Below are 25,191 nucleotides of genomic sequence, written 5' to 3'. Positions count from 1 at the left end.
CAGTATTTATGATTTCCTTTAAAGGAACATTTCTTAAGTGACCGGAGAAAAATCTTAGCGGTCGAGTGCGGTGGAGGCACATTAACGGAAAAGGACCAATATTTTAAATATTTTGCGCGATAATTGCGATTTTACGTAAAAATCCTTCAAATATGCGATACTATTCAGATATGCAATTTTATGCGATATTCATCAAATATGCAAAAATATGCTCTATAAAATTTAACCTACGGCTTCCTAGATACATGATTCATATAGATAATTGATTCCCTCGGACGTATGTGGTGGCAAACAAAATATGCAACTGCATAAAAATCTGGTCTCTCGTTATATCCTTGATATTTTTATTGTTTCCCATTTGTAATTGGGAAGCCGTAAATAAATAAATAAACACGTGAATTAGGGCCTTAACATAAGCACCCTACTTATTGTAAATTCAGCGAAACTAACATGTAATTTGGTCACAATAAAGTATACACTTTAATTAATTAATAAATAAAAAATAAAAAGAAACAGCCTCTAGTCCGTTTGCCACCGTACCAAAATACCTTTTTTTTTTGTATATTCTGAGCATTTTAAATTTATTAAGAACGTATTAATCTATTTTATTTATCTATACAATTCATCTATGTAATAATTTTAAAAAAAGTTCTAATAAAATTAAAGTTGTACAAAAAAAATTATTTCCTCCGGGCCGGATTTGAACCAGCGACCTATGGATATCCGCTCCCTATCGCCCAACTACAGTCCACCGCTCTACCAACTGAGCTACCAGAGGAGTTGGGGAAACAGCTGACTAAAGGTGAAATTACCCGAACGTGCCTCCTATTGACCCTCTTTTCATGTATAATATTATTTCATTGACTTGTTATTGTTATTTTCATCAAAAATTATTATTATTATTGCATTTTACGGTTGACAATGTTCAGAATAAAATCTCTACAATTCTATATTATAGTACAAAATTTCAAAATTTAAAACAAATTTGAGTGTTAACTCAAAAAATAATAATATAGTGCAACATTTTCAAGTATTAATTCCCAAAAATTAAGACAAGCAAAATTTATATTCTTCATTTTTTAAAGTCCATCCTAAAGGTGGTTAAAAAATTCCTATCTACATCTTATTTTTTTATGAATGGAATTATATCCAGTGATGATTAATTAATGAACAGCTTTAAACTAACTCAAAAAATAACAATATAGGGCAATATTTTCAAAAATTAATTTCCAAAATTTAAGATACGCAAAATTTATATTCTTCATTAATTAAAGTCCATCTTGAAGGTGGTTAAAAAATTTCAATCTACATCTTATTTTTTTATGAATGGAATTATATCCAGTGATGATTAATTAATGAACAGCTTTAAACTAACTCAAAAAATAACAATATAGTGCAACATTTTTAAAAATTAATTTCCAAAATTTAAGATACGCAAAATTTATATTCTTCATTAATTAAAGTCCATCTTGAAGGTGGTTAAAAAATTTCAATCTACATCTTATTTTTTTATGAATGGAATTATATGCAGTGATGATTAATTAATGAACAGCTTTAAATTAACTCAAAAAATAACAATATAGTGCAGCATTTTCAAATATTAATGTACAAAAATTAAGATACGCAAAATTTATATTCTTCATTACTTAAAGTCCATCTTCAAGGTGGTTAAAAAAATTTTAATTTTTTTAGGAACACTCAATAAAACCTAGATGTAATAAAGAATTGAACTATTCACCAAAGTTAAAAAGAGGACAAAAAAATTAAATTGATGCAGTTGTAAAAATAGAGGTAAAACATCGTAGATCTAGTAATTAACAATAAATAAAAATAAAAATACATAAATTGAAATATTAATTAATTAAAAAATAATAAATTATATAATTAACTTTAAGGCGACACAATTTTCGAAATAAATAGGAAAAACGTTCGTTTTGTGTGTAGATAGATTTTTTTAAATCTAGATCTTCTCGTTGCCGATGAGGTCGTTATTATGGATGAAAACCCCCATAGACTTCAATCACATACAATTTTTTGAAAAATTACTGCGATCAATTGGGATTCTCCGTAAACTTGGAAAAACCTAAAATTGCGGTGCTTCGAAGAGGAGGCAGACTGTCCTCAAGGGAGAGATGGACACGGTAGAATAGACTACGGAGGATCTCAAATTGAAAGTAAAAAGTATTTTGGTGTTGTCCCTTACCTCTCGACACTGTTTTCGTGTTGCAAATTAAATTTAAAGTCTCTTCTGCGAGGATGGCCCTCAATATTGTTCGGTCGGGGTTTCTTCGCGCAGAACATAATCCCGCTTTTCCAAAAAATACCTGCAAAATCGGTGGCTAAATCTATTGCTATTGTTTTTTGTTTGTTTTTTAATAAAGAAGTTGTTTGCTTTAGCAACGATCACTCCCAATTTTATGTTATTATATACTAATGTAGACCTGCTGGAGATTTTCACTTTAAAATTGCATTTCAAGTACTGCCTCAAAATTCAAGGCCTCTTTCAGACAAGGCGCTTTGGTTGATTCATCTAAGTTGACCCTCAATTAGACTTTCTTTGCTCGTTTCACCCCAGGCAACTCGTGGAATCAACCTCTCTTCCTAACGGGAGGTCAGTACGATGTTAGAACCCGAGGAAGCAGGAGCACTTCTTGTGCTTCCTCTTCTGCAAAAAGAGAGGCAAAAAAGGAGAAAACCTAGTATAGAAAAGTGTGGGTTTATCCGTTGTTATTGGGAATAACACAATATATGAATTCTTGTCCTTGGTTTATCTCCGTAAATGCCAGATCCTGACCCATATTAGGTTTTGGAGCCATCTGTAAACCAGATAAGGTCGGCATTAATTGGGATCCCTTTCTCCCAGTCTGCTCTATAAGGTATTTTGATTAGATATTTTTTGTGAAAACTGAATTTAGCGGTCAAGGCATAAACAATATCCCCAAAGTTCTGTCTAGCTGTAGCTACCCGCGAAGTTGCTCTTTGTTATGTGAGTAAGCTATTGGAGCCTGTCCCTGCATTAGCCTATGAATTTTCGGTCTAGCCTTTTCATTCAAAAAGTAAAATATCGCTAATGTCTACAAGAACTTTCCGATTGGGGACTAAAACCGAAATTGGCCCATTGGCTAATAACACCCAAATTGTCCTATGGTTCATTAATCTAGTGACCATTAAAAACAAGCTATGTCACTAGTAAGCAGCATACAAAGACAGGAAAGCCTGTGTTTTAGCGTAAACCGAAATCAAGTGGAAAATCCGAAAGTAGAACCATTTTGAGAAGAATCAGAACCAATTATGAAAAGATGATCTTCTTCCAGATCTTCCCGAAAAGAAGAAACCCTTCTAAACCGACTTCGAATTAGCCACATTCGGCCTAACCATAGTTTCTTTCTTGAAAACCTATATGTCCAATCTGTACATATCCAACATCGTAATTGGACAATGGTATATTGTCCTTTACATACCTATGCCAGAATTCACTACCCAATCACCCAAGAATCTACACCAAAATAAATAATAGTTCAACGTCAATAAATTTTAACTTCTTAATAGACTATCCAACTACATAATAGATAAAATCTTCATCAATTCTTGTTTTCTTTGCTAGCGCCCCATTTTGGCGATGTGGAGGTGCCTCCCAGACATTGAGAGCAAAGTATCTCCGGTGAACTTGGAGGTGGTTTCATCGGTGACTAGACACCGAACCCTCTCCTCTAAAGCCCTGCGCACATTGTAACGTTTAAAAGGATTAGTCGCCAGATGTACGTTGGGTGTCGTTTTTCCCAGCCTGGGACTGTCACTGCCCGAGGTTTGCGGCTTGGGTTGGGCCCCGGCTGTGCCGCTGATGGGACATAACATGATGCCGAACTGTTGGAAATAGTTGTTGAAGACCCGTCATTTGTCCTCTCTATTAAAGAGCGTCCTACCTTAGTGCCCGGATTGCTTCATAATGCTTGTGCGTAAATTGATTGCTGTGTGCTTTGGGCTTAAGTGATTGAAACAAGTTGTACACTAGTCTGAACTGCTAATACCATTTTTTGTTACATGCAAGAAATGGAATAGGAGTCTGTGGCCGAGACGTAGGCCGTTTCATTATGTTCTCTTACTTCAAAATAGAGCCATGAGAGTGATTCAGAGACAGCTTTATATCAAAGTTTAAGAAAATACTCTCTGCGATCTTTGTGAAAAGTTTAAAACTGTTATCCCGTGGCCTGATTGCATGCAGCACCAGACCCAAGGACAAATTCTCTCTATCTAAGCACTACAATATACTTTATAAGCATTCTAGTTTCTATTCAGTGACCTAAGTTTATTTTGAAATGTGTGAAATAATTGAAATTGAAAACAACCTAGATTTTCAAAGAAAATGCTATAACTTGCTTCTTGAACTTTAAGCTTGTACAACCCGCGGATTATCGACTATCATTTTTACCTCAAACAACACCGAGTTTTACTTATTCAAACCAATGAAACACTTTTGCCTTAAGAGCAGCCATTGCGAGGAAAAGGAGGTATGAAGGAGCAAGGTTAGGGCGTAGGAGCTAAGCGGTTGAAGGCAGTCTCCTGCAATCCGACAAAAGTATGAAATCTACGGAATAATAACAAATTACTTTTATAATTATATGCTAAATTTTGTTTTTATTATTCGACTAAAAATCCAAAAACTGTTTTATCGTTTGTGTTTTCGATGATAACGAAATAAATAATTATTATTAAACATCACCGAGTTTTATGAATGTGTGAAATTTTTTGCCTTGAAGAAGTGGGAATTGTCTAAAAACTTCTAATCCTTTTCTTGGTATATCGCTGTAATATGCATATGTATTACTTATCTTGAATACATTTATTTTTTTATTTTAAAATAATTCATTTATGCTAGTAAAGGAAGCACGGGATGTAATATCAATGTCAGTTTACAGCCCATACATGTTTAACGACCATAATTGAACTATATTAATTATTTCAATTAATATAGCGGCGAATTGAGCCGAAAGTCGTGGTTCGAATCCCGCTCATGACACTAGCTTTTTCATCTCAACCAAGACTTACGATATTAATCGAGTTAATTTAAAGAACGAAAAATCATGAATATTGGTCATCCATAGAAATTGAAACAAAACAACCTTTACTCTTGGTTAATAAGCCGAGTTCATCAGAAAACTCGCACAATTCGTTTAAGGTTTAATTTTTAAAATTGAAAAAAAAAATCTTCCTCCGGGCCGGATTTGAACCAGCGACCTATGGATTACTGCCTTTCACTGACCTACTACAGTCCACCGCTCTACCAACTGAGCTACCAGAGGAGTTGAAGAAACAGCTGTTAGAAAGTGAAATCTACTGAAAAGAAGCGAAAATTATTTATAAAATTAAATAAATAATATTCTTAGTTATTTTAACAACATTCAAACTCTTTGCTGGTGTCCCCCCGAGTCACAGAGGAATTTTTTGAGATCTTGTATTGCGGTGTTTTATTTTGTCAAATAAAATAACATCGTGGGTTCACTTTTTTTCTTGTACGTCAGCAGTTTAACCAGCCCGGTGGTATTTAATGTACGGAGTGTTGTGTGGCATTGTGAAATTGACTTTTATCTTGGGATTTTTCATAATTTTTCCTCCTTTATTGTTTTCTATCTTTTGGATGTTTTTGTCGGGTTATATAAATCTGAAAAGCGACTCGGGACAATGGACTCTATATGTCGTTTTGCTTGTCTAATCTTTGTTTTGCAACGACCCATTATATTATTTATTCTCACACGGACTTTTAAAACAGTTTTTCGAACACCGAGTTGACACTAATGGGGAAATGTTTTTACCAATTTAACATTCACATGTAACTAACAAAATATTATTTTTAAAAAATGAAGAAATTTTTAACGCAATAATTCATCAACTTTTCTCAGACATAATCAAAAAACAACTATCAATTAAAGTGCTTAAAAATGAATAAGGATATTTGTAATTTATTCTTATTCTATTAATTTTTATTAAATTAACCGATATATTCTTGTTAATTGGATAAAACAAAATAGAAAATACAAACAAAAAACAAAGAAATGTTAATCCTCATTTTTAATAACGGTTTTACTTAAGAATAGTAAGCACGAAGAATACTCATTTTGTAAACAAACACCTTTTCTCGTCTTCTCTCAATTTTAATCCAGTTGTATTCTCTTTAACAATGGAAAGTTATCAACTTGAACCAGAAGTTCGCAATATTAATAGGCTTTAGCCCGATTCAAAGAGACTGGAAATGCCAATAAAAGGCCTAGTAGTGGATCTCAGCGCAGGACAAAAATATTGTCATTGGTACAAGACGGAGCCCTTTCATAGTACCCGCCAGATCCTAAATAAAGTACAAGATTTTTTGGCAAGGCATTTATCAAATAAACAATTCTTAACTGTTTATGGGAACGTGACCTCACATTCCATGCCTCTTTGAGACGACCTGCAGACCTCGCTACCAGCAAATCAGGAGAATATGGTGCAGCGAGCGCCTTGAAGAGAATATGAATTGGAATGCTGTTATCTTTACTGATGAGTCGCGTTTCTGTCTGTATAGTAATAGCAGGCGCCGAAGAATCTACCCGAGAACAGCTCCAGCTACAATGCTCCAGTTCGTGCTCCCTTTAGTGCAGTTTGCAGAGGCGGTGTAAATGGTCTGGGCTGGGATTTACACTGGAGGACGAACTGGACTCCATATTGTTGAAGGAAACATCATCGCAGTCCATTATGTCCAAGAAATTATCGAGGAATACACTCCTCAAACCAGGCTCTCATTGGCAAAGATTTTCGATTTCTGGATGACAATGCCAGACCTCACAGAGGTAGAGTTGTTCATCTATGTTTAGAAAAGCCTCGAATTTCCCATCTACTCAAGTAGGCTTAAGCAGAAAAGGGTTTTCGATCTCCATCCGCAGCCAGTTGACCTTCAACAGCTGAGGGCAGCGTTGCAACATCTATGGATTGAAATTTCTTATGAAATTAATGTTAAATAGTAGTGTGTTTATTAGTAGTTCATCAATGTTTAGAAAACCTAGCAATTTCCCATCTGCCTCATCCCCCATTGTCTCCAGTTCTCAATACCAATGAGCATATGGGGGAAGCGTTGCAGAGTAGGCTTTTCGATCACCGTCTGCAGCATACCGTCATAGCATGACCTGCAACTACTGAGCGCAGCGTTGTAACATCCGTGGAGTGAAATTCCTTATGAAATTACTGACCACCTTATTAAAAGTACGCCTAACAAGGGCACACAAAATGGTTTAACAGGCATTAATTGTTTTAAACAAATTATTGTGCCCGATAAACAAAATTATGAAATTAAAACCTTTCATTTTGTTAGTTTTCAAAATCCCTTAATTAAATTTTCCTTTAGTAAAAACATAATGATTTCTATTAAATTTTAATGCAATTCATAATAAAAATAATATAAAAGGCTATGGAAAGTAAATACTACAAAATTAGCAATATCCCTATTCATTTTTTAACAGTTTTGCCTGAAAAACGTATGCCGACGGGACTTTTTGATCTTACTTAATTGATAACCTTATTTAGCTAATTGACGTTGTGATCTCGTTCACTATTTACAAGGTCCAACAAAGCTTCGTTTAAGTTCTAAGACCAAAAAAGCACGTTTTCTCCAACATCTTTGAAAATATCTCAGAAACTATTACTTTTTTGCGAAAAAATGAAAAGGACTTCCTAGGCTTGATGCATGTTGAGATGAACAGCCCTAAATAACCCATTTTTCATAAAAAAATTTTACCCCCCTATGAAATAAATTTACGTATACAAACAAATAAAATAAAATTTAAAACAAGAAAATCATTTGTATTATTTAAAAAATCCTTCTTTTCTATGTTTTAACGACAGTCGAAAGGATTCTTGCCGCGATGTCCACTCACGAATTCAAAAATCACTGCAAAATCTTATCGTTTTGATTTAATGAACCAGTTCAGTTTAAAAAAGTGAATTATCGATAAGATCGTCACGATTTTTAAAAAGTTGATAGTTTATATATGAAATCATGAGTAATTCATCAATTGAAGCAGGAGTGATTTTTCTTCCTTTTAAACTATTCCAAATACTATGATTAAATATTTATTTTTGTATCTTACAAACAACGAATAAATCTTTGAGTTATATGCTTTTTGTAAATAAATTGGGTGGCTAAGAACTAGAAAATATTTTCACAAAAATTACTTAAACAAAAAAAGCATAAAAAAGAAAGTACAACACAATCACATCATTTATTTCATTCATTCTTCCTAATAGTGAATACGAATGAAACGATAACATGTAAAAACGAGTAAAAATTTTTTTAAACATATAAATGGCAAGAAGAGCGTTGTAATTTTATTGCATTTCCTCATTCGAAACAGAAAGGAAAAACTGTTCGCGGATGGTACCTTGAACCCCAGGCAGAGTGAAAAGTGTGTAGCAACTCTCCTGGGAAAACAGATTCCAACGCTCGTGCAATCATATTTATAAACCTCGTCTTTGCTTCAATCTGCAAGGGCATCGTGTGTATTAGACACCGGGTGCAATTATACACAAGAATCCACAAACGAGCAGTTCTCACAGCCGTTAAGCAATGCGTCGCAGATACGAAAAACAGTTAAATTAATAGGCGATGTATAAGTAGAATTGCACGCTTCTTGCGTTTCCCCCTTTATAAACGGCCCATCTTATTTGTTCTACATCCTAGAGTTTAAAATAATGTTTCAAAAAAATATCCTGTTTAAAATTGCCCAGAAATAGAGTTAAAGCAAGCAATTTCAAAAGACTATATTTCAGTTGTTATTTGTTTTTATGCCGACTCTTTTCATTTTTTAGGCCATTCATTTTCTATTCTATTTCGTTATATCTACTTAATAGGTTTTTCAATGCTTTAAACTCCAAACCAAGGGCGGATCCAGGGTGGTCATCATGGGGGGGGGGGAATTTCGATTTTTATAAGGCACAGAAGACTTAAAAACGTGTCAATCGAGAGAAAATTCTGCACATCGTTTTTCGGCTCAACGCATTACTTTTTCCTCCTTCAAAGGGACAAACTGAAAAAAATAACTTGATTTAAAAGTTTCAGTACTTTAATTTAAAAAAAGAACATATTTTTCATATATTTCTAAAATGTTTTCCACGAATATAGAATATTAATCACCAACTTAAAGGTTATCTATCACATCGAGAGATCGAATAAGAAAATTAGAGGCAGAAATCAGAAAAGCACCAGAACCATGTCCAATCACGAAAAAATCATGGTTTGCAATGTTATGTTTTAGCACAAAACAAAAACAAAAAAACCCTCACGGCAGTATGGAGTGAGAGGTATATTTCTTTCTTTTGCGGAATCAATCCAGCTATGCTAAAAATTTACTATTTTAAAAATTATAGAATAATTTGAAAACCATGGGTACATATTAATATTTATTTTATACAAAACGTAACATCATAAACATATTGCAATAGGTTAAAAAATTAATCAATTGTTTTAGTTTCTTATTAACAGCTGGCGTTAAATTAGATTCGGGCCATTTTTTCCTAGACCACTGAAAATAGTGAAAATAAAATAAAGTTCATTCATTTCGTGGTTCGCTTGACCAATTAATATATTACAATTAATTAAGGCTTTTAGTTGAGATAAAAAGTCAGTGTCACGAGCGGGATTCGAACCCACGACCTTCGACTAACTACGCCGCTGCTCTACCACTTGAGCTATCGTGACCTCGATCCACTTGGACACAACTTCCCATCTCAACCCCACCTTTTGAATTTTCCCTCTTTTTTGTCATTTTTCCACCATAAAATAAAGGTTTACTAGTTAACTACGTAATTTGAAATTTTATTTAAGCTATTTAATTAATTATTTTCTCGCGTTACTTCACTATTACTTTTTTGTAACAATGGGAGATTTATGGAAAAATACGTGTGGTGGCCACTCCATATTTAATAATAATTCACTAGTTTTGGTGATCCGCTTGACCAATTAATATCTTTCAATTAATTAAGGTTTTTAGTTGAGATAAAAAGTCAGTGTCACGAGCGGGATTCGAACCCACGACCTTCGACTAACTACGCCGCTGCTCTACCACTTGAACTATCGTGACTTCGATCCCCTCGGACACTAACTTCCCATCTCAACTCCACCTTTTGAATTTTCCCTCCTTTTTGCCATTTTTCATTTTTTTTTTAAATCTCAACTAAAAACACATTTCCTCCGGTTCAGTATGCTGCTGCTCTAACCACTTGAGCTATTGTGACTTCAATGTGGATCGAGGTCACGATATCTCAAGTGGTAGAGCAACGGCGTATCTAGCCGAAGATCGTGGGTTCGAATCCCGCTCGTGACAATGACTTTTTTATCTCAACAAAAAGCCTTAATTAATTGAAATTTATTAATAATATACACAATTTTAAGGACTTTCCCATATTGGTTTGACATTCCTACGCGCTCTTTATGTAGGGCCAAGGAGTTGCACTCTTCAATTAGGTGGAACACATTGAACCATCTTTCTCTACATACCGGATGTATTCGGTCTTTGGCTCAAAATTAAGTGTCTGTGTGTCAACCTCGCAAGGCCTATGCTTAATCGTGAGAGGACGGTCCTTCTTCTACAAGTCAGATTATTTGAGGCTCCTTATCTGCAGTGCTCTTGATACTTAAAAGTTTCTCTGCCGATCCAGCCCCGGTTTAATGATGTTTTACTGCATTTTTAGCATCAGAGTGCCGGGTCGTGGTAGTTAAGTCCGGAAGTTGGTACGTTTGCCTTAGCCGCCTCACCTGCTCTTTTCGTTACCCTCCAGAACAATGTGTCCGAGTACCCAGATCACCACCACCGTTTCGCCGAGGTAATCCGGTTCGTGGATATGGGTCCATGGTATTTCTCCAACAAGAGCACAACGAGGTACTTACTGTACTTTTAGGTAACTTACTTCTTCCTCGGTTTCAACCGTGAGAACTAGGTATTTAGAATATGATGACAATTTATTTATTTTTGGCGTGTTACATTTTTTCATTGGAGCTTTTCCTTTTTATTTTTTTAACTCTTTTTTATGCTTTTTTTATATCAAGAGGTTTGTTTAATTAATTCTTGTGGAACCCTGGCAAATTAGGATAGTCGATCCTTAATATTCGGAATTCGATATAGGAGTTCAACAGCGTTATTAATTAATTACTGGTAAAAGAAGGGAATAATTCGATTACAATGAAATTCGGAGATTGTTCAACGAGGCCGTAGAACGGGGATGGGGATGGAAGAACCATCAGCGTCCGAAGACTGTTGCACAAGAGTTCCCCCTCAAGTACCAACTCTATAAAGGATACCCGGGTTCTAGGACGCTCCATAGTCACTGTGATCATGCATCCGCACGGTCTGCTGACGGTGAGTAATTATTTCAGCACATTTATCTTCTTCTGCGAGAGAGAAAAAAACAATCAACAAAGTGCGTGCAAGTGAATTCTGACGTTTATCTTCGAGGATTACGCGACAGCCATCTGCGAACCATCGTTTATTGAAGTTTCACTGAAAATTATTTAATTATATTTTTAAAAAAACTGTCATTACTGACCTAATGATATAATCAAATGAGGAATAACCGGGAAAATTCTTCAGCATAGTCATAACGTAAAATAAATTTTCATTTAATTTCCTTCGCCTTCACTCGCAGATTCCACGCAATGTGATAACCGATAAATGAAGCAAAAGATCAAAGCAATAGCAAAGTTCAAAAAATAAATGTAATTTTAAATTAATTTTTTTATTAAGAAACATTCCCCGTAGTCTCTGGAATCATACGTTACACCAGCAGCCAAGTAAGTGTTCAGTGTACTTGAAAAACGCTAAATATCAATGATTTTCACAGAAAAATATTTTTGTTAAACAAATACTCAAATATTTTTTTTAGATGAGGAGGTGTGAGTGTAGGAGATATAAAAGTGAGTGCGTGAGTGTACGCCGATGATATTGTACTAGTTGCGGACAAACCTGTTACATTGTAATTAATCATCAAATCGTTGGGTGAATGCTGCGAGTTTTGGGGTTTGGTGGTCAATTAGAAAAGTCCAAAGGGAAGGAAATAGAATTAGTAAAAAATCGATAAATATTCACTGAATTTTGATGGTCATATTCGTGACAAAATCCGAACTAATTTCCACTTGGCAGAATGTTTCATTAAATCCCAAATACCTATGAAAAAACTTGGGGTGTTTTACGCAGCGTCTCGGACAGTCCTGCAGCCCAAGTTTTTTGTGAAAAAGGCTGTTCAACCTTCCTTACAATTCTTAATTATATTTTAAATTTGGATGTAGGAATGAATAGTATGTATATTCTATATGATTGCATTTAAAATACATTTCAAATATTTCAAAACTGCCTGATTATAAAGACTCCTAAAAATTATATGTAAAGAAATAATAAATAAAAAAATATTTTTCGGTTTAACTCATAGAAATTATGCCATTACGATATCAGCAAGTCGTTTAAACAAAAATTTAAACACAACGTGGGAACAAAATTTTAGTAAATTAATTTTCTATATAAGTTTAGAGAAATCGCAATGCAGAATAAAAGCTAGAAATGGGATTTTTCATAAAATGTACTACCGTGCTGATTATGTCACTTATTTACAGTCTAGATTGTTTGCTGAAGTTAAAATTATAAAGAAAGCAAGGAGTGAACAGTTTAATTTAAATTTTAGACCGTTTAGGCCAGATTTGTACCATCTTCGCTCATTGTGTAACATAAAAGAAATTAAATAAATAAAACATAAAATTGCAGTCTGCCATATTTTAAAGCCATGTAGTATAAAAATATTTTAAGACGGACTCTGAACTTAGTAATTAAAGACTGAGGTTTACTTTGTAAGTATTTAAAAGATGCATTATATTACAGAAATTTATTTGCCAGAGAATTTAATTATTAGTTGGAATTTATTTTATTTTATTTTTTTTTTTTTCATTGCGATTTAAAAAACAAAAGTTGTAGAGCACTCTGTTGTTGGATTAGTATCCAAGCAAAAAATGTTTTCGTTGAGATATTTTGTTCTATTTTCTAAATAGCTTTATTAATAAACAGAAATATTATTGTTATTATTATTAATCCTAAAACTATTGAGATTAATTATTTTAAATTATTGTTAAATTAAGATATCTAACATAAAAGAACTTTATTTGATTGATTAAACCATTCAATGTTTTGAGTCCAGAAAGTATCAAGGACAAGTATAACTGCGTATTACATAATACGAGAGGAAGGTTGATCGGATATGTATAAGATTAATGATATAAATGTAGATATATGTACAAACATTTGAGAAATAAATCACACATTGGGGGTAACAACACATTGAGGAAGTAGTGCGATCAAAAGAGTAAAAGAAAGAGCGAGTAGGTGCAAAAAGGAGAGGACAGTAGGAAAAGTTGAACAGAAAAGTGTATATAGGAGTTAAGAAGTGGAAATGAGAAAAAAAGCAAAGAGAAACCGAAAGTGAGAGAAAAAGATAAAGAAAGATAGAGTACAGTTATAAAATGAAAAGAAGACTAGAAAACAAAGTAGTAATGAGAGAAAAGTTGATAGCAGAAATCAATGGAAAACGGTAAAGGGTAGTAAAAGGTAGTAAAAGAAAAGAGAGAAGATAAACCATTTATGTTTAGAGGTATTATCTCACCAAATTACTTACTTCAATTAATTATTCTTTTTATCTAAGGTCTTGGTTGAGATAAAAAAGTTAGGGTCTCGAGCGGGATTCGAACCCACGATCTTCGGCTTCGTGACTCTAACTTTTTCATCTCAACCAAGACCTTACATAAAAAGAATTATTAATTGAAGTAAGTAATTTGTTCAAATTAGACAAATAAACATAAATGAATTAATATTTAATAAGTAAAGAAATATCTCTTCACTAACAGCTCCCCGTGGACTTCATAAGTCGCTGAGAATCGAATCTTGATTATACGACATTTGAAAAATGACATAAAAGAGGGAAAATTCGAAAGGTTGAAGGTTGAGATGGGGAGTTGGTGTCCGAGTGGATCGAATTCGCGGCAGCTCAAGTGGGTAGAGCAGTGCGTATTAGCCGAAGGTCGTGGGTTCGAATCCCGCTTGTGACACTGACTTTTTTATTTCAACTAGAAACCTTAATTAATTGAAAGGTATTAATTTGTCAAGCGGACCAAGAAAACTAGTGAATAAAACAATTATTTACATTATCTTCCTGTATTCATGTGTATAAATTAAATCTCTATAATTTTAATTAACATGAACAATACGAGAGAGAGGGTATACAAATGTAGGAAACAGCGTAACAAATAAATCGGAAACAAATGTAAAAACAATCGTATGTATGAATAAATAGATATTTAGAAACGTGAGTGGTGAGTGTATGTATTTTTGTTCCCTTTTCCTAGTTATTACACTAACCAAGATATTACCTTTGTTAAATTAAATTCCAATTTTCCCGATGTTTAAATTGTTGTTTAATTTTTTTGATCGTGCTTGTGTTTCCAACTGTTATAATCACTTATTTTGTTTACTTATCTCGTATTTTCCCCTGGGATTTCTCATTATTTTCCTCCAGCTCCACAATCTCTTCTCGTATATTAAATTGGTGTTTTTTCATTGTTTTCATATTTGTGTATCAATTATGATTTTCCTAGAGTGTTTTTTCCATTTACTCTTCTTATTCTGGTTTGTTATCCAACTGTACTATTTTTCTTGTACTTCAAATTAATGTTTCTTTCTTTCTCTCCTATACCTCTGTTTCTCTCTATATAATTGCTTATCTGCCATTCAGCCAAAGTTATCTTTGCACTTATAGTATAAATATTTTTCTGTATCGATCACTATATTTTCCTTTTTCTGTCACATAGACATCTTTTCTCTAAAATTATCTGAGGTTTATTTAACTTTTTTAAATTGGTGTATTAAGACCCATAGAAAGGCAGCTTTGTGTGTGATAGTCATAGCCTTGATTCATTCTTATCGTGGTTATTTTATTTAAAAATATTAAAATCCAAAATTTGATGCTCTGCGTTTTAAAAAAAAATAAAACTAGGCACGTTCGACATGGCGGTCCCACGACAAAGTCTCAATTGTTAAGGTAATAGAGAAAAAAAGTGAACACATTTCCAGGGAAAGTCTAAAGGGAACTAATCGTAAGTTCCTGAGATTTACCCCTTAAACGCACATTTACATAACAACAGGAATTGTGTGAAACACGTGGGTAATCTGCAGTTAAGGCAGTTACGTATCCTGTCTTCATTTGCAGTTTTGCTGTTCCGACACCAAGGTCGGTTGTTAGACTAATTCGTCTCATTAGAAATAGAACATGAACACAACGGAAAACCGGTTTTGGGAAAAACATCAGACAACACAAAAGCAATTATAAAACTATTTAGGTAATGTTTAGGGGTTTGAAAGCAATTGTCACGTCGAGGATTGGTGTTTTATTCATTACCCTAATGAAAAGTGACAATGGATTTTATTTTTTAAACCCTTCATAAAATTTAACAACAAGAGAGACAGTGTGTATAAGTTAAAGGGAGAGAGAGATTGTCAATAACGAAATTTATAGTTGGATAGATAGCAATAGAAAAAAGAAGATAAACTAAAGCAAAAAAGAAAGTAGATAGTAGTAGATACAAAGAAAGAAAGAGTATCTGAGAATGAAATGGCGAAAATGTGAGAAAGACCGATAGTGTGATAGTTGGATGGATTAATATAATAGACATATAAAAAGGACATATAAAAATCGTGAAACGGAAACCTAGTTGGATTGGAGAAAGAGAGAGGGAGGAGAGAAATAAATAGTTGGATAGATTGACAGGTAAATAGTAGAAAGAAAGAAAGAGAGAAAGAGTGTGATATTTAGGTAGCTAGGTTGTAGATAGATAGGTGTATACATAGACGTAGAAATATTATATTGATAAACATATAAAAAGAGAATGATATAAAGAGTGATAGAGAGAAAGTGAAAAAGAGCGAAAGAAAGAGGGAAAGAGAGTGAGATATTTAGGTAAATACATAGGTAGAGCAGCAGCAGCAGTAGTAGTAGAAAAAGAAGCAAAGAGAGAGTGAGAGAGAAAGAGAGAGAGAGAGAGAGAGAGAGAAAGAGAAAAAGAGCAAAAGAAAGAAAGAGGGAAAGAGAGTGAGATATTTAGGTAAATACGTAGGTAGTTAGAGCAGCAGTAGTAGTAGTAGTAGAAGAAAAAGAAGCTGAGAGATTGAGAGAGAAAGAGAAAGAGAGAAAGAGAAAAAGAGCGAAAGAAAGAGGGAAAGAGAGTGAGATATTTTGGTAAATAGGTAAGTAGTTAGAGTAGCAGTAGCAATAGTAGTAGTAGTAGTAGTAGTAGTACTAGTAGTAGTAGTCGTAAGAGAGAGAGAGAGAGAGAGAGAGAGAGAGAGAGAGAGAGAGAGAGAGAGAGAGAAATAATAGATCATAGAAATAGGTAGTTAGATTAGGAAAGAAAAATAGAAAGTAATAGAAAAGAAATATATGTTGAAAAAGAAAGAGAACAAAACTGCGTTAGAGGAAGATAGAGCAAGGTACAAACAAAGTGATATTGTCATTTTCTTTACAGAGAAGAACTCTGGGAGCACTAACAAATTTACATATCTCCGACTATCAGAAAATTGTTTCCATATTAGGTATAATAAAGAAATTCCTGTCAAAATTTCATGGGATTCGAACCCAGAACCTGGTAAATACTAGTTGACCGCGGCCCCTGTGTTCCATTTTACAAGCGTATCGTTATGCAAATTGATTTAGAAATCTCGACGAAAATTTTCTATTTTTATGCGTGATGCAACGATATACGGTACGAGATAAAGAATCTCATTAAACAATCGCTTTTTGACAGGATTTACAGATTAAATCCAACCTGTGAAAGGATGTTGCGATAATTAATTTTAATATGCAAAATTACAGTTCTGAAGGACGCATTAAATAATCTCGTTCGTTTATTTCTAAGGTTAATCCTTTTTTTTATAAATTAATAGCTTCTTGGGATTAAAATTTGGAATTTATCTTGTACTCCATAAATTTATCATATGATTTCATTAATATATAAGGCAGTGAATGGCTTACTTGTTATCAGTTAATAACATTAAATTATTTTAATAAATACATTAATTATAATTGAACTTCAATTATCCTTCTAATTATTAAGATTTTCATAGTTTTATTTCACGCCTGTTAATTATATAATTATTCATATTTTACCGATTATCACAAAGAAAATACAAACAAGGGGCAACAAGATACATGAAAGAGACTTACTTCGTTGTTTATGTTTTATACAAAAATATATTTACAAAGTAATAATATATTTGTTATCGTTGTGGTCGTTCTAATATAAGAAGAAAAATCAGACCAAGTTGCTATTATAGGACTTAAGATCTTTAAGTAACCTTTTAGAAATTATTCGTCATGGATTTATTTTACCTAAATATTTTATTAGATTATGTATCACTGAATAGCTAAACCCTAAATTATCTAAATAGTTACCAGTTAAACCCTCTTTTTTATGTACATAGATTTTTTCTCCGTGTGGAAAAATATTTATATTTTTATTATTGTTTTTTTTTTTAACTAAATCTTGTTAGATCGTTAAAGATAAATATTATTCAATTTTTACAAAATAAATAGTAAATACATTGTTGTTGTGGATAAGGAAAGATAATAGAATGTTAAAGGTCATTGTAAGATATTTTTATTAGATGTTTTTTAAGTGCAGTTGTTCAAATTCATAATTTTGACCTGGCTTGACTTGAAATTTTTTATTATTTTACGAAATAGACAAACGTTGAAACATTTAAGCACTACAATACAGTTAAACTGTTCTTGTCAATTTTATTCTTAGTCAAAGTTACTTCTAATGTGTTTTTAAGTAGAACTTTAAAATTTTATTTCTTCTAAACCTACTTTTACTTCAATTTTTTTTAAATTTTGAGACTTTGAATATATCCAATATGTTAGATAAATAGATACCTGAAATTTTCAGGTATTTACTTGTCTTTTCATTCCGGAACACATTTGGGCGCTTTTGAAATTTGTTTCAAAAATAGACGTTTTGATCTTTGAAAGAAAGAGTATGTTAATCTTGTTCTAATTAAAGAAATTGAATAAATTAACGTAAATAAACCAAAAATTAATGGTCATAAAACAGATTATTATTGAGTATATAAATTATATTTAGAAGTTACTTTAAATATTTTTTAATGCATTGGTGCACTTTACTTGAACATTTTGTTAGTTAGTGTGTTATTCTTTGCATACAATTCTTGTTGACTTTATTGTTTCTTCATTTGTGAAGTAATTAGGCAGTTATTGTTGTTATTGCTCTTTTTTCACGTATCGAAATTTCAATAAGCGAGTGTAAAATCGGCCACTCCCATCGACAACAAAGGTACTGTCTCAATTCTTGGCCGGTTTATCAATGAGGTGTGCTAACGTTCACAGAACCGAGCTGGGAACGTTCTCACGGGGCGGCGGACTTGCACAACGCCCGGTGCTCCGCTGTTTTACGCGTGTCGTCACATTGCGCTTTTTTAATTTTCAAGAACGAAGAAAATCCGTTCAAACGAAGAACCTCTGAAGAAGAAAAGAAGTCTAGAAGGGGAGAACCAAAACCGACAAATCTAATCCTGTTGCTTTCTCATTTCACGGTAATCCAATTTCACTCCCATTCCCGGTTTTAGCAATTAACATCCAAAAAAAGATATGATCTACACTAAAGTGGAATCTTAAGGAAATCCTCTGATTAGGGTCCTTTCGCTTAGAAATTACGAAACGTGTGAATTACGCGTGCCGTGCGAATTAATGCTTTGTGATTTTAAAATTTCGGCCCTTTTCTATTCAAAAAATACATTATATTTAACAAAATCTATTTTAGACCAAAATTAGCTTATATATATTGTCAAAATATACTAGGTTTATCAGTAAGAAAGTCTTTCCAGTAACAATACGGTCAGCATATAGCGCTTGATTTTTATAGATAACTTTATGCATTATTTCAGACAAATAAAATTTACTTTCTCAAGTATTATAAACTTGTGACTCTCGACACGACACGCAAGATGGCACAATTACACAGAAGACAAACACTTTGAGCCCTGAAGAGGATCTCAACAAAGATCGAAACGTTGGCACGATAAAGAAAATGTTTTTCTGAAACCTACATCACACAAGACCGCATCTCACGATTTCTAAATAAATATCAATCAATAATGATGATAATAATAATATAAGGGTAAACACACTGTACAAACGAGAGTTGTGACAAGCATCGATATAAAAATTATGTTAAATGGACAGACCACTTCGTTTCAAACAATGAAGCCACCCAGCAGAAGTTGTTAAAATAAATTAACAGTTCAGCCAAGAAAGAGATGAGGTGTACCTAATCTACACAGATGGAAGCAAAACAAATGACAATGTTGGATACGCCTATGTGATGTTTAGAAAGAGACTAAATAAAAAACTGCATAAAAATTGCTCTAACAGCGGAGCAGTTGGCTGTCTTGAAAGCGGTGGAGTGGAAACTGAGCTTATAGCACATACTAACATTGCATAAAACTTTGCATCATGACCGATAGCCAGGTCACACTAGATACCCTCATGGATCCAAATACTAGAGGTTAACTGGAAGAACAAAACAGATTCAAAATAAAAAGCATTTCAAGGATAGGATCAGAGATTGCAGTGCACTGGGTGAAGGTGCAGGTTGGATATTTTGAAAATGAGGAGGCAGATCGTCTGGCCAGAGGCTTGAAACGACGCATTGACAATAAGCTACATCAAGATTCCCAGAACGCGTGTTAAAAAAGGGTATGGTAAAACCATCACTAAATGGGAAAAGAAAAGGAAAACCACGCGTAAAGGACAACAGGCGAAGAAATACTTCCTCACCGTTCATTCAAGAGCTGCACTACGAGAAATCCCATCGACCTGTAAACGGTCATATGGCACATGGACCATATATGGGACACTTTTAAGAAAGGCAGATAAGTCCTGTTCCCTACTGCACGTGTGAAGGCGTCAACTACCAGGACATCACCCACACATTATAACTTTGTCCTTTTTTGGGACTATCAAAGGCAAAGCGCCGTCCAAGAGGTGGATCTGCTTAACAAGGATATCATCACATCCTTCAATACATTCTTAAGATCGATTTTAACTTTATCATCATATATATATCGTAGCAATAATTGAAATAATCTAAATTATAATAATTAATAAAATTCTTAATATCATTGACGGCATTTTATTAAATTACTAATTGACAATTATTAAAAATGTGTTGAAGTCGTGAGGAGTGAGGAGCGGTCGAGAATGAGGTAGTTTAGAAAAACAGCTTTTTCATATGACAACCGATATGACACCACAAGCACTACATTTTATGCCCTGAAGAAGACAGGAATGAAGGAAGAAACGTCGGTAAAACAATGAAAAAGGTGTTTTTCTAAACTACCTCATTCTCGACCGCTCCTCACGACTTCACAAATTATGAAACAACATGTCACAAAGAAATACACATTATTAATTGTCTATAATTGTATTTCTAATTATTTGAATGATATGAATAATGTGTGGTAATTAGTGACCGTTAAGCGATATTCTATCTTTATTGAGATAATCTTCAGGGCCTAGGATTTACAAACATTGTTTAAATTTAACAAATACATGTAGGATGTGGAAAAAAAGTGGATTTATACAATGCAATGTTTGTAAATCCCAGGCGCTGAATATGATCAATAAAGATCGAAACGTTGGCACGATAAAGAAAATGTTTTTTCTGAAACCTACATCACACCACACCGCATCTCACGATTTCTGAATAATCTATGAATAATATTAACTAATAATTTAGAATTAAATCGTTCAATGTTTAACCTTCCTGCCATCTTTCAAGCAATTTCAGTATGCCTTATTCACAAAACTACTTTCTTACATTTTTTTAAAATTGTATTGCTATTTTACAAAATAAATATACATTGAGAAAATAGTATAGGTATATACAAATCTGACAATGGGGAGAGAAACCAGCCAGTGGTGGAACTCCCTTTTATTTAATTGGAAGGGCAAGGAAGGTCACGAAGACATCGACGTTTTAAAGTAGCATTGTAAGGGTGGAACGTTGAGAAAAGAGTTTTGGATAGTTGACTAGGGTGAAGGAATATTTTAGATTGGATGTAGATAAAGCATGTTCGGATCCTTCACGAATGGGGATTTTAAGGTCTTTATGGATCATTTGATTGGTGCCGTAGAATGGAGCATTGGTGGCAGAGAACTTTGCATTGGAAGGATTGGATTCGTTGGATGTTGGAGGATATGGCCGAGCTTTGTCGAAATAGGTCTGATGAGTGTTTCGTAAGAAGTGAGTTGTTATGTATGCTTACTATTGATTTTAGTAGGTGACTAAATTACGTTTTGTTAAAGTCTTGCTGTTTTAATCTTGTAGTCCATGTAAGTCTGCTATCTAAGTAAAGCCTAAGGTAACGGACTTGGTATGATGATAGATATAACCTTGTTTATACGACTGGTTTGACGTATTATTATTAGCGTAAATGTTTGCTGGCTTTTTTGCTCGTTCAACCTGATGCGCAGACCATAGGCAATGAGGATCAGATTTTGGATTGCTTCTATGGCTAGGGTAGGATAGTGCGTAGATAAGATTGCGGTGTCGTCCGCGAGATAGTTGTGTTTGAATGTGTAGGTATGTCGGCAGTGTAGATGATGTAGAGGATCATCATACCAAAATACTATGGCAAAATAATTGCACATGCTATTAGCAAAAACGTTTGTCTTAAAAATGCTATTGTTTACTACTAATTAATTTTTTTTTGCCTTACTTAATTAATTCTTAAAAATGTAAAGGCTTCTATCATCATGGTACTTTATATTACTATCACAAATGTATTATGTCAAAAAATTTCCTTACAATCTACTTTTCCCTTGATAAAAAATTATCTTTGATGTACATATTACTTTTTATAGTTTATTTAATGATTTAATTGTCTCCGAAAATTCTAGTCTGGCTACAATATTTTCACCGATTTTGTCAACCAGACGTGTTTGGGCATTTCATTCAGAGGTTCGCCTGTTAGATATTCCGTCAGTCGCGTGAATTTATGCGCTTTTAAAAACGAAGGAATGATAGGAATATATCGGTTTGTTTTTGCTCTCTCGGAAGATTTGCGCTTTCTTTGGTTGAAATAGATATTTGTTTTTATCTGTTAATGTATTAGTATATAATGTTTACTCAGTAAGACCTTTCTAAAAAATATTCTAATAAGTTATTTTTATAGGGATTCGTGTGCTTGGGCTTGTTCCTGTTCGTTTCGGCCGAAGAGGAGCAACAAGAGGTGCCCATAATAAAACAGATCAATCGTGTCAACGAAGACGGGACGTACACTTTCGGGTACGAGGCGGCTGATGGCAGTTTTAAAATAGAGACCCGCGATGTCCTCGGTAACGTGAAGGGGATGTTCGGCTTCATCGACCAAACCGGCGAGCTGAAGAGGGTCTCGTACTCCGCGAGCAACGGTACTGGCTTCCAGGCGACAAATTACGGCAGAGAAAGGGAGAGCTCAACAAGAAAACCCGTTTTAGTTTATCGGGGAAACAATCACGCCGGGCAGGTCCTCAGAAGAGGGGAGACGACGACGCCGACGTACGATTACACGAGGACGACGGAAAGGCCCATCAGAGTCTTGGTGACGAAAAGGCCTTTGGAGAAGTCTCCAAATTTAATAAGAAGGCAACTCGACAGATCGAGAGACAACCAGGACATCTACACTCCGGGATCGAACGTCCCGAGGAATTTCAGGTACCCGCAGATAATAGGGCCCGACCCGAGGGAAGTCTACAGGAACATGCTATTGGAACAGAGCAATCTGAAACCGGACTATCCCAGGGTCCGTTATTATACACCCGTTGAGGAAGACTACCCTGAAGTGCCCGCAGTCGTACCCATGGTTGATAGAGTTTTGAGCTCGAGGAGATACAGACCTTCCGTCGTCGACGAACAGGTGTACCCGGTGCCGAGGAGACCGGCTCCTCCCGCGTACAGGCAGCAATACGATTACCCTCCCATAGATTACGAAGCTCTCAGGGAAGAAATAATGAACTATCTCATCCAGTACTTGCAGTACAGGACAAGGAGACCAGTGCAGGCACCGTATTACCAACAGCCGAGATACGACGATTACTATCAACCCCCTCCCGCGCCCTTACCCAGGATTCCATATTACAGGCCGCCGGTCCAGCAGCCACCGCTCCCGTACCCGTACGTCAACACGAACGTCCAGTACTCTCAGCCGGAACAGGTGTCCCAGCAGCAGGATCAAATAGCTTTGCTGAAAGAAAGGATGGATTCTCACGATCACAGGGACACGGCTGACACGAGGCCGCCTTCTCCGGGACTCATCAAGATGCTCTTGGCCAGACCTTCAACAGTACGGCCGTCCGTTCGCTCCGTTGAAATCCTTGGCACTGCGGCTTCGACAAGATCGACACCGACGACGAGATCAGCACCGACGTCGACCCAATCGACTGAGCCTATGGTTGCCGCAAGTTAACGGGCTTCATATTTCTTAACTAATTTATTGTCATTTGACTTTCCGTCCTATTTATGCCATCGTAGAATGTATAAATCGAGAGAACATTTTATATTTTTTTATACGTTTAATAAATGTTTATATTTTAAACTAGTGTAGCTTTATTTATTTTTAATCATAAAAAGAATTGGATGTTATTTTCTGAAGTCTTGTTCTTCTTGTCTCCGGTTTTCTAGTCTCTCCAAGATCTCTCTGTAGCTAAAAATTGATCTTTGATCCATTTAATAATGTACATTCCATAAAAGTGGACAAATGGAATGCACTACTTCCATCTAGGTTGAAGTACAATGTTGAACGTTGTAGATGTTTTAACAGAATTATATAAGCAATTTGCAAATGGGAAAAATTGATTTTCAGAAGAGTGAATTTAATTTGCAAAAGGGTGAATTTGATTTGTAAAAGATTAATTTAGTTTATAAAAGAGAATTTAAATTAACGAAAAAGAATTTTTTTATTACATTTATTTGATATTTACAACTACAAATATTGTATTAAGTAAATATGTTCGTATATGTTGGAATTGTCATATGAGTCTCTTGCAACTGAAAGCCTTGTGGCAACACTCCTTCACACTTAAATCTTTTCAATTTTCACTCAATGAAAAGGTCTCGGTGTTTCAGGTAGAGTTGTAAGTGATAAATGTCGTACTAAAAGATTATTGTATGAATGATTGATGAAATTTTTTATAGCGGGTTTTGATGAGTTCATGTACAAATGGGATGTGTAGGTCATTATGAATAGTTAATTGGAAACATAAAAAGGAGCATTTATAATAACGATGGATTTTAGACTGGATTGATTGGAGACATTTGGAATTGGAATTCTTGGTTAAGCTCCGCACTTCACAACCGTACGTCCAGAGAGGTCTAATAATTGTCTTGTAAATTGAAAATTTGTTTTAAATGGCTAATTTTCATCGTGAGACAAGTAGTCTTTTTAATAATTTATAACGTCGGTTTGTTTGTTTTCTTTTCAGTCTTGTGTGGGGATTCCAAGTCAGTAGTTTATTCATGGAAAGTCCAAGAAAGCACAAGGTCAGTGGTTAGGCAATGGGATTCCATTTATAGTCACTCAGGAAAGATGTTTTGTATATTTTACGTAAGGTAAAATTTATCTATACGCTTTTCGTTAGGTTTATCTTCATTCTCCACTTTGTGAACCATACTGTTAATTCATTCAGGTTTGCTGTGTAAGTGTTGAGCGTTAATTGAGGGGTCCGAATTACGTGTAAGAATCGCTATATCTTCAGCGAATGTATTGAAATGTTACCACGTGAAGAAATATCTGCAGTGTATATTGAAAATAGAAATAGGCCAAGTATGCTTCCCTGAGGAACGCGAATATAAGGTGAGAATTCAGTTCCCTGACGGACTCGGCAAAATCGGTCCGTCAATATGAGATATATAAGTATGAGGGAGGATGTTCTTCAGTTTCCAAAGAAAGCCCCCGAAGACCTGTTCTAATTTAAGAAAGACACCCAAGCAATGCTGTTTTTGTTCAAGGGAAGAGGCTATATTGTCTGCAACACGATGCAACTGTTGAGTTGTCGCGTGAAATGTGTGCAATCCAAACTGATGAT

The 25,191-nt window shown here is 34.5% G+C and overlaps 1 protein-coding gene and 3 non-coding genes across 4 annotated transcripts; 1 reads left to right on the top strand and 3 right to left on the bottom strand.

The window, feature by feature from the left end:
• Positions 1–685: 685 nt before the first annotated feature.
• Trnay-gua lies at positions 686–778 on the bottom strand. Its single transcript has 2 exons — positions 742–778; positions 686–721 (listed from the first exon to the last, which is right to left on the bottom strand). It is a non-coding gene; the product is annotated as a tRNA-Tyr (tRNA).
• A 4,429-nt stretch (positions 779–5,207) lies between these two features.
• On the bottom strand, positions 5,208–5,300 carry Trnay-gua. Its single transcript has 2 exons — positions 5,264–5,300; positions 5,208–5,243 (listed from the first exon to the last, which is right to left on the bottom strand). It is a non-coding gene; the product is annotated as a tRNA-Tyr (tRNA).
• A 4,348-nt stretch (positions 5,301–9,648) lies between these two features.
• Trnat-agu lies at positions 9,649–9,721 on the bottom strand. The gene has a single exon. It is a non-coding gene; the product is annotated as a tRNA-Thr (tRNA).
• Positions 9,722–11,286: 1,565 nt separating this feature from the next.
• Positions 11,287–23,705, top strand: LOC106671998 (adhesive plaque matrix protein-like). Its single transcript, XM_014403040.2, has 2 exons — positions 11,287–11,378; positions 22,302–23,705. The coding sequence occupies exons 1-2, from the start codon at positions 11,355–11,357 to the stop codon at positions 23,571–23,573; spliced, it is 1,296 nt and encodes a 431-aa protein (XP_014258526.1). The 5' UTR covers positions 11,287–11,354; the 3' UTR covers positions 23,574–23,705.
• Positions 23,706–25,191: the final 1,486 nt, after the last annotated feature.

Source organism: Cimex lectularius, unplaced genomic scaffold (assembly GCF_000648675.2).
Source record: "Cimex lectularius strain Harlan isolate CLEC.00 unplaced genomic scaffold, Clec_2.1 scaffold32, whole genome shotgun sequence".
In the NCBI taxonomy this organism is placed as follows: Eukaryota; Metazoa; Arthropoda; class Insecta; order Hemiptera; family Cimicidae; genus Cimex; species Cimex lectularius.
Note: the sequence above shows the minus strand (reverse complement) of the source record. Positions and strands in the feature narration are given on the sequence as shown.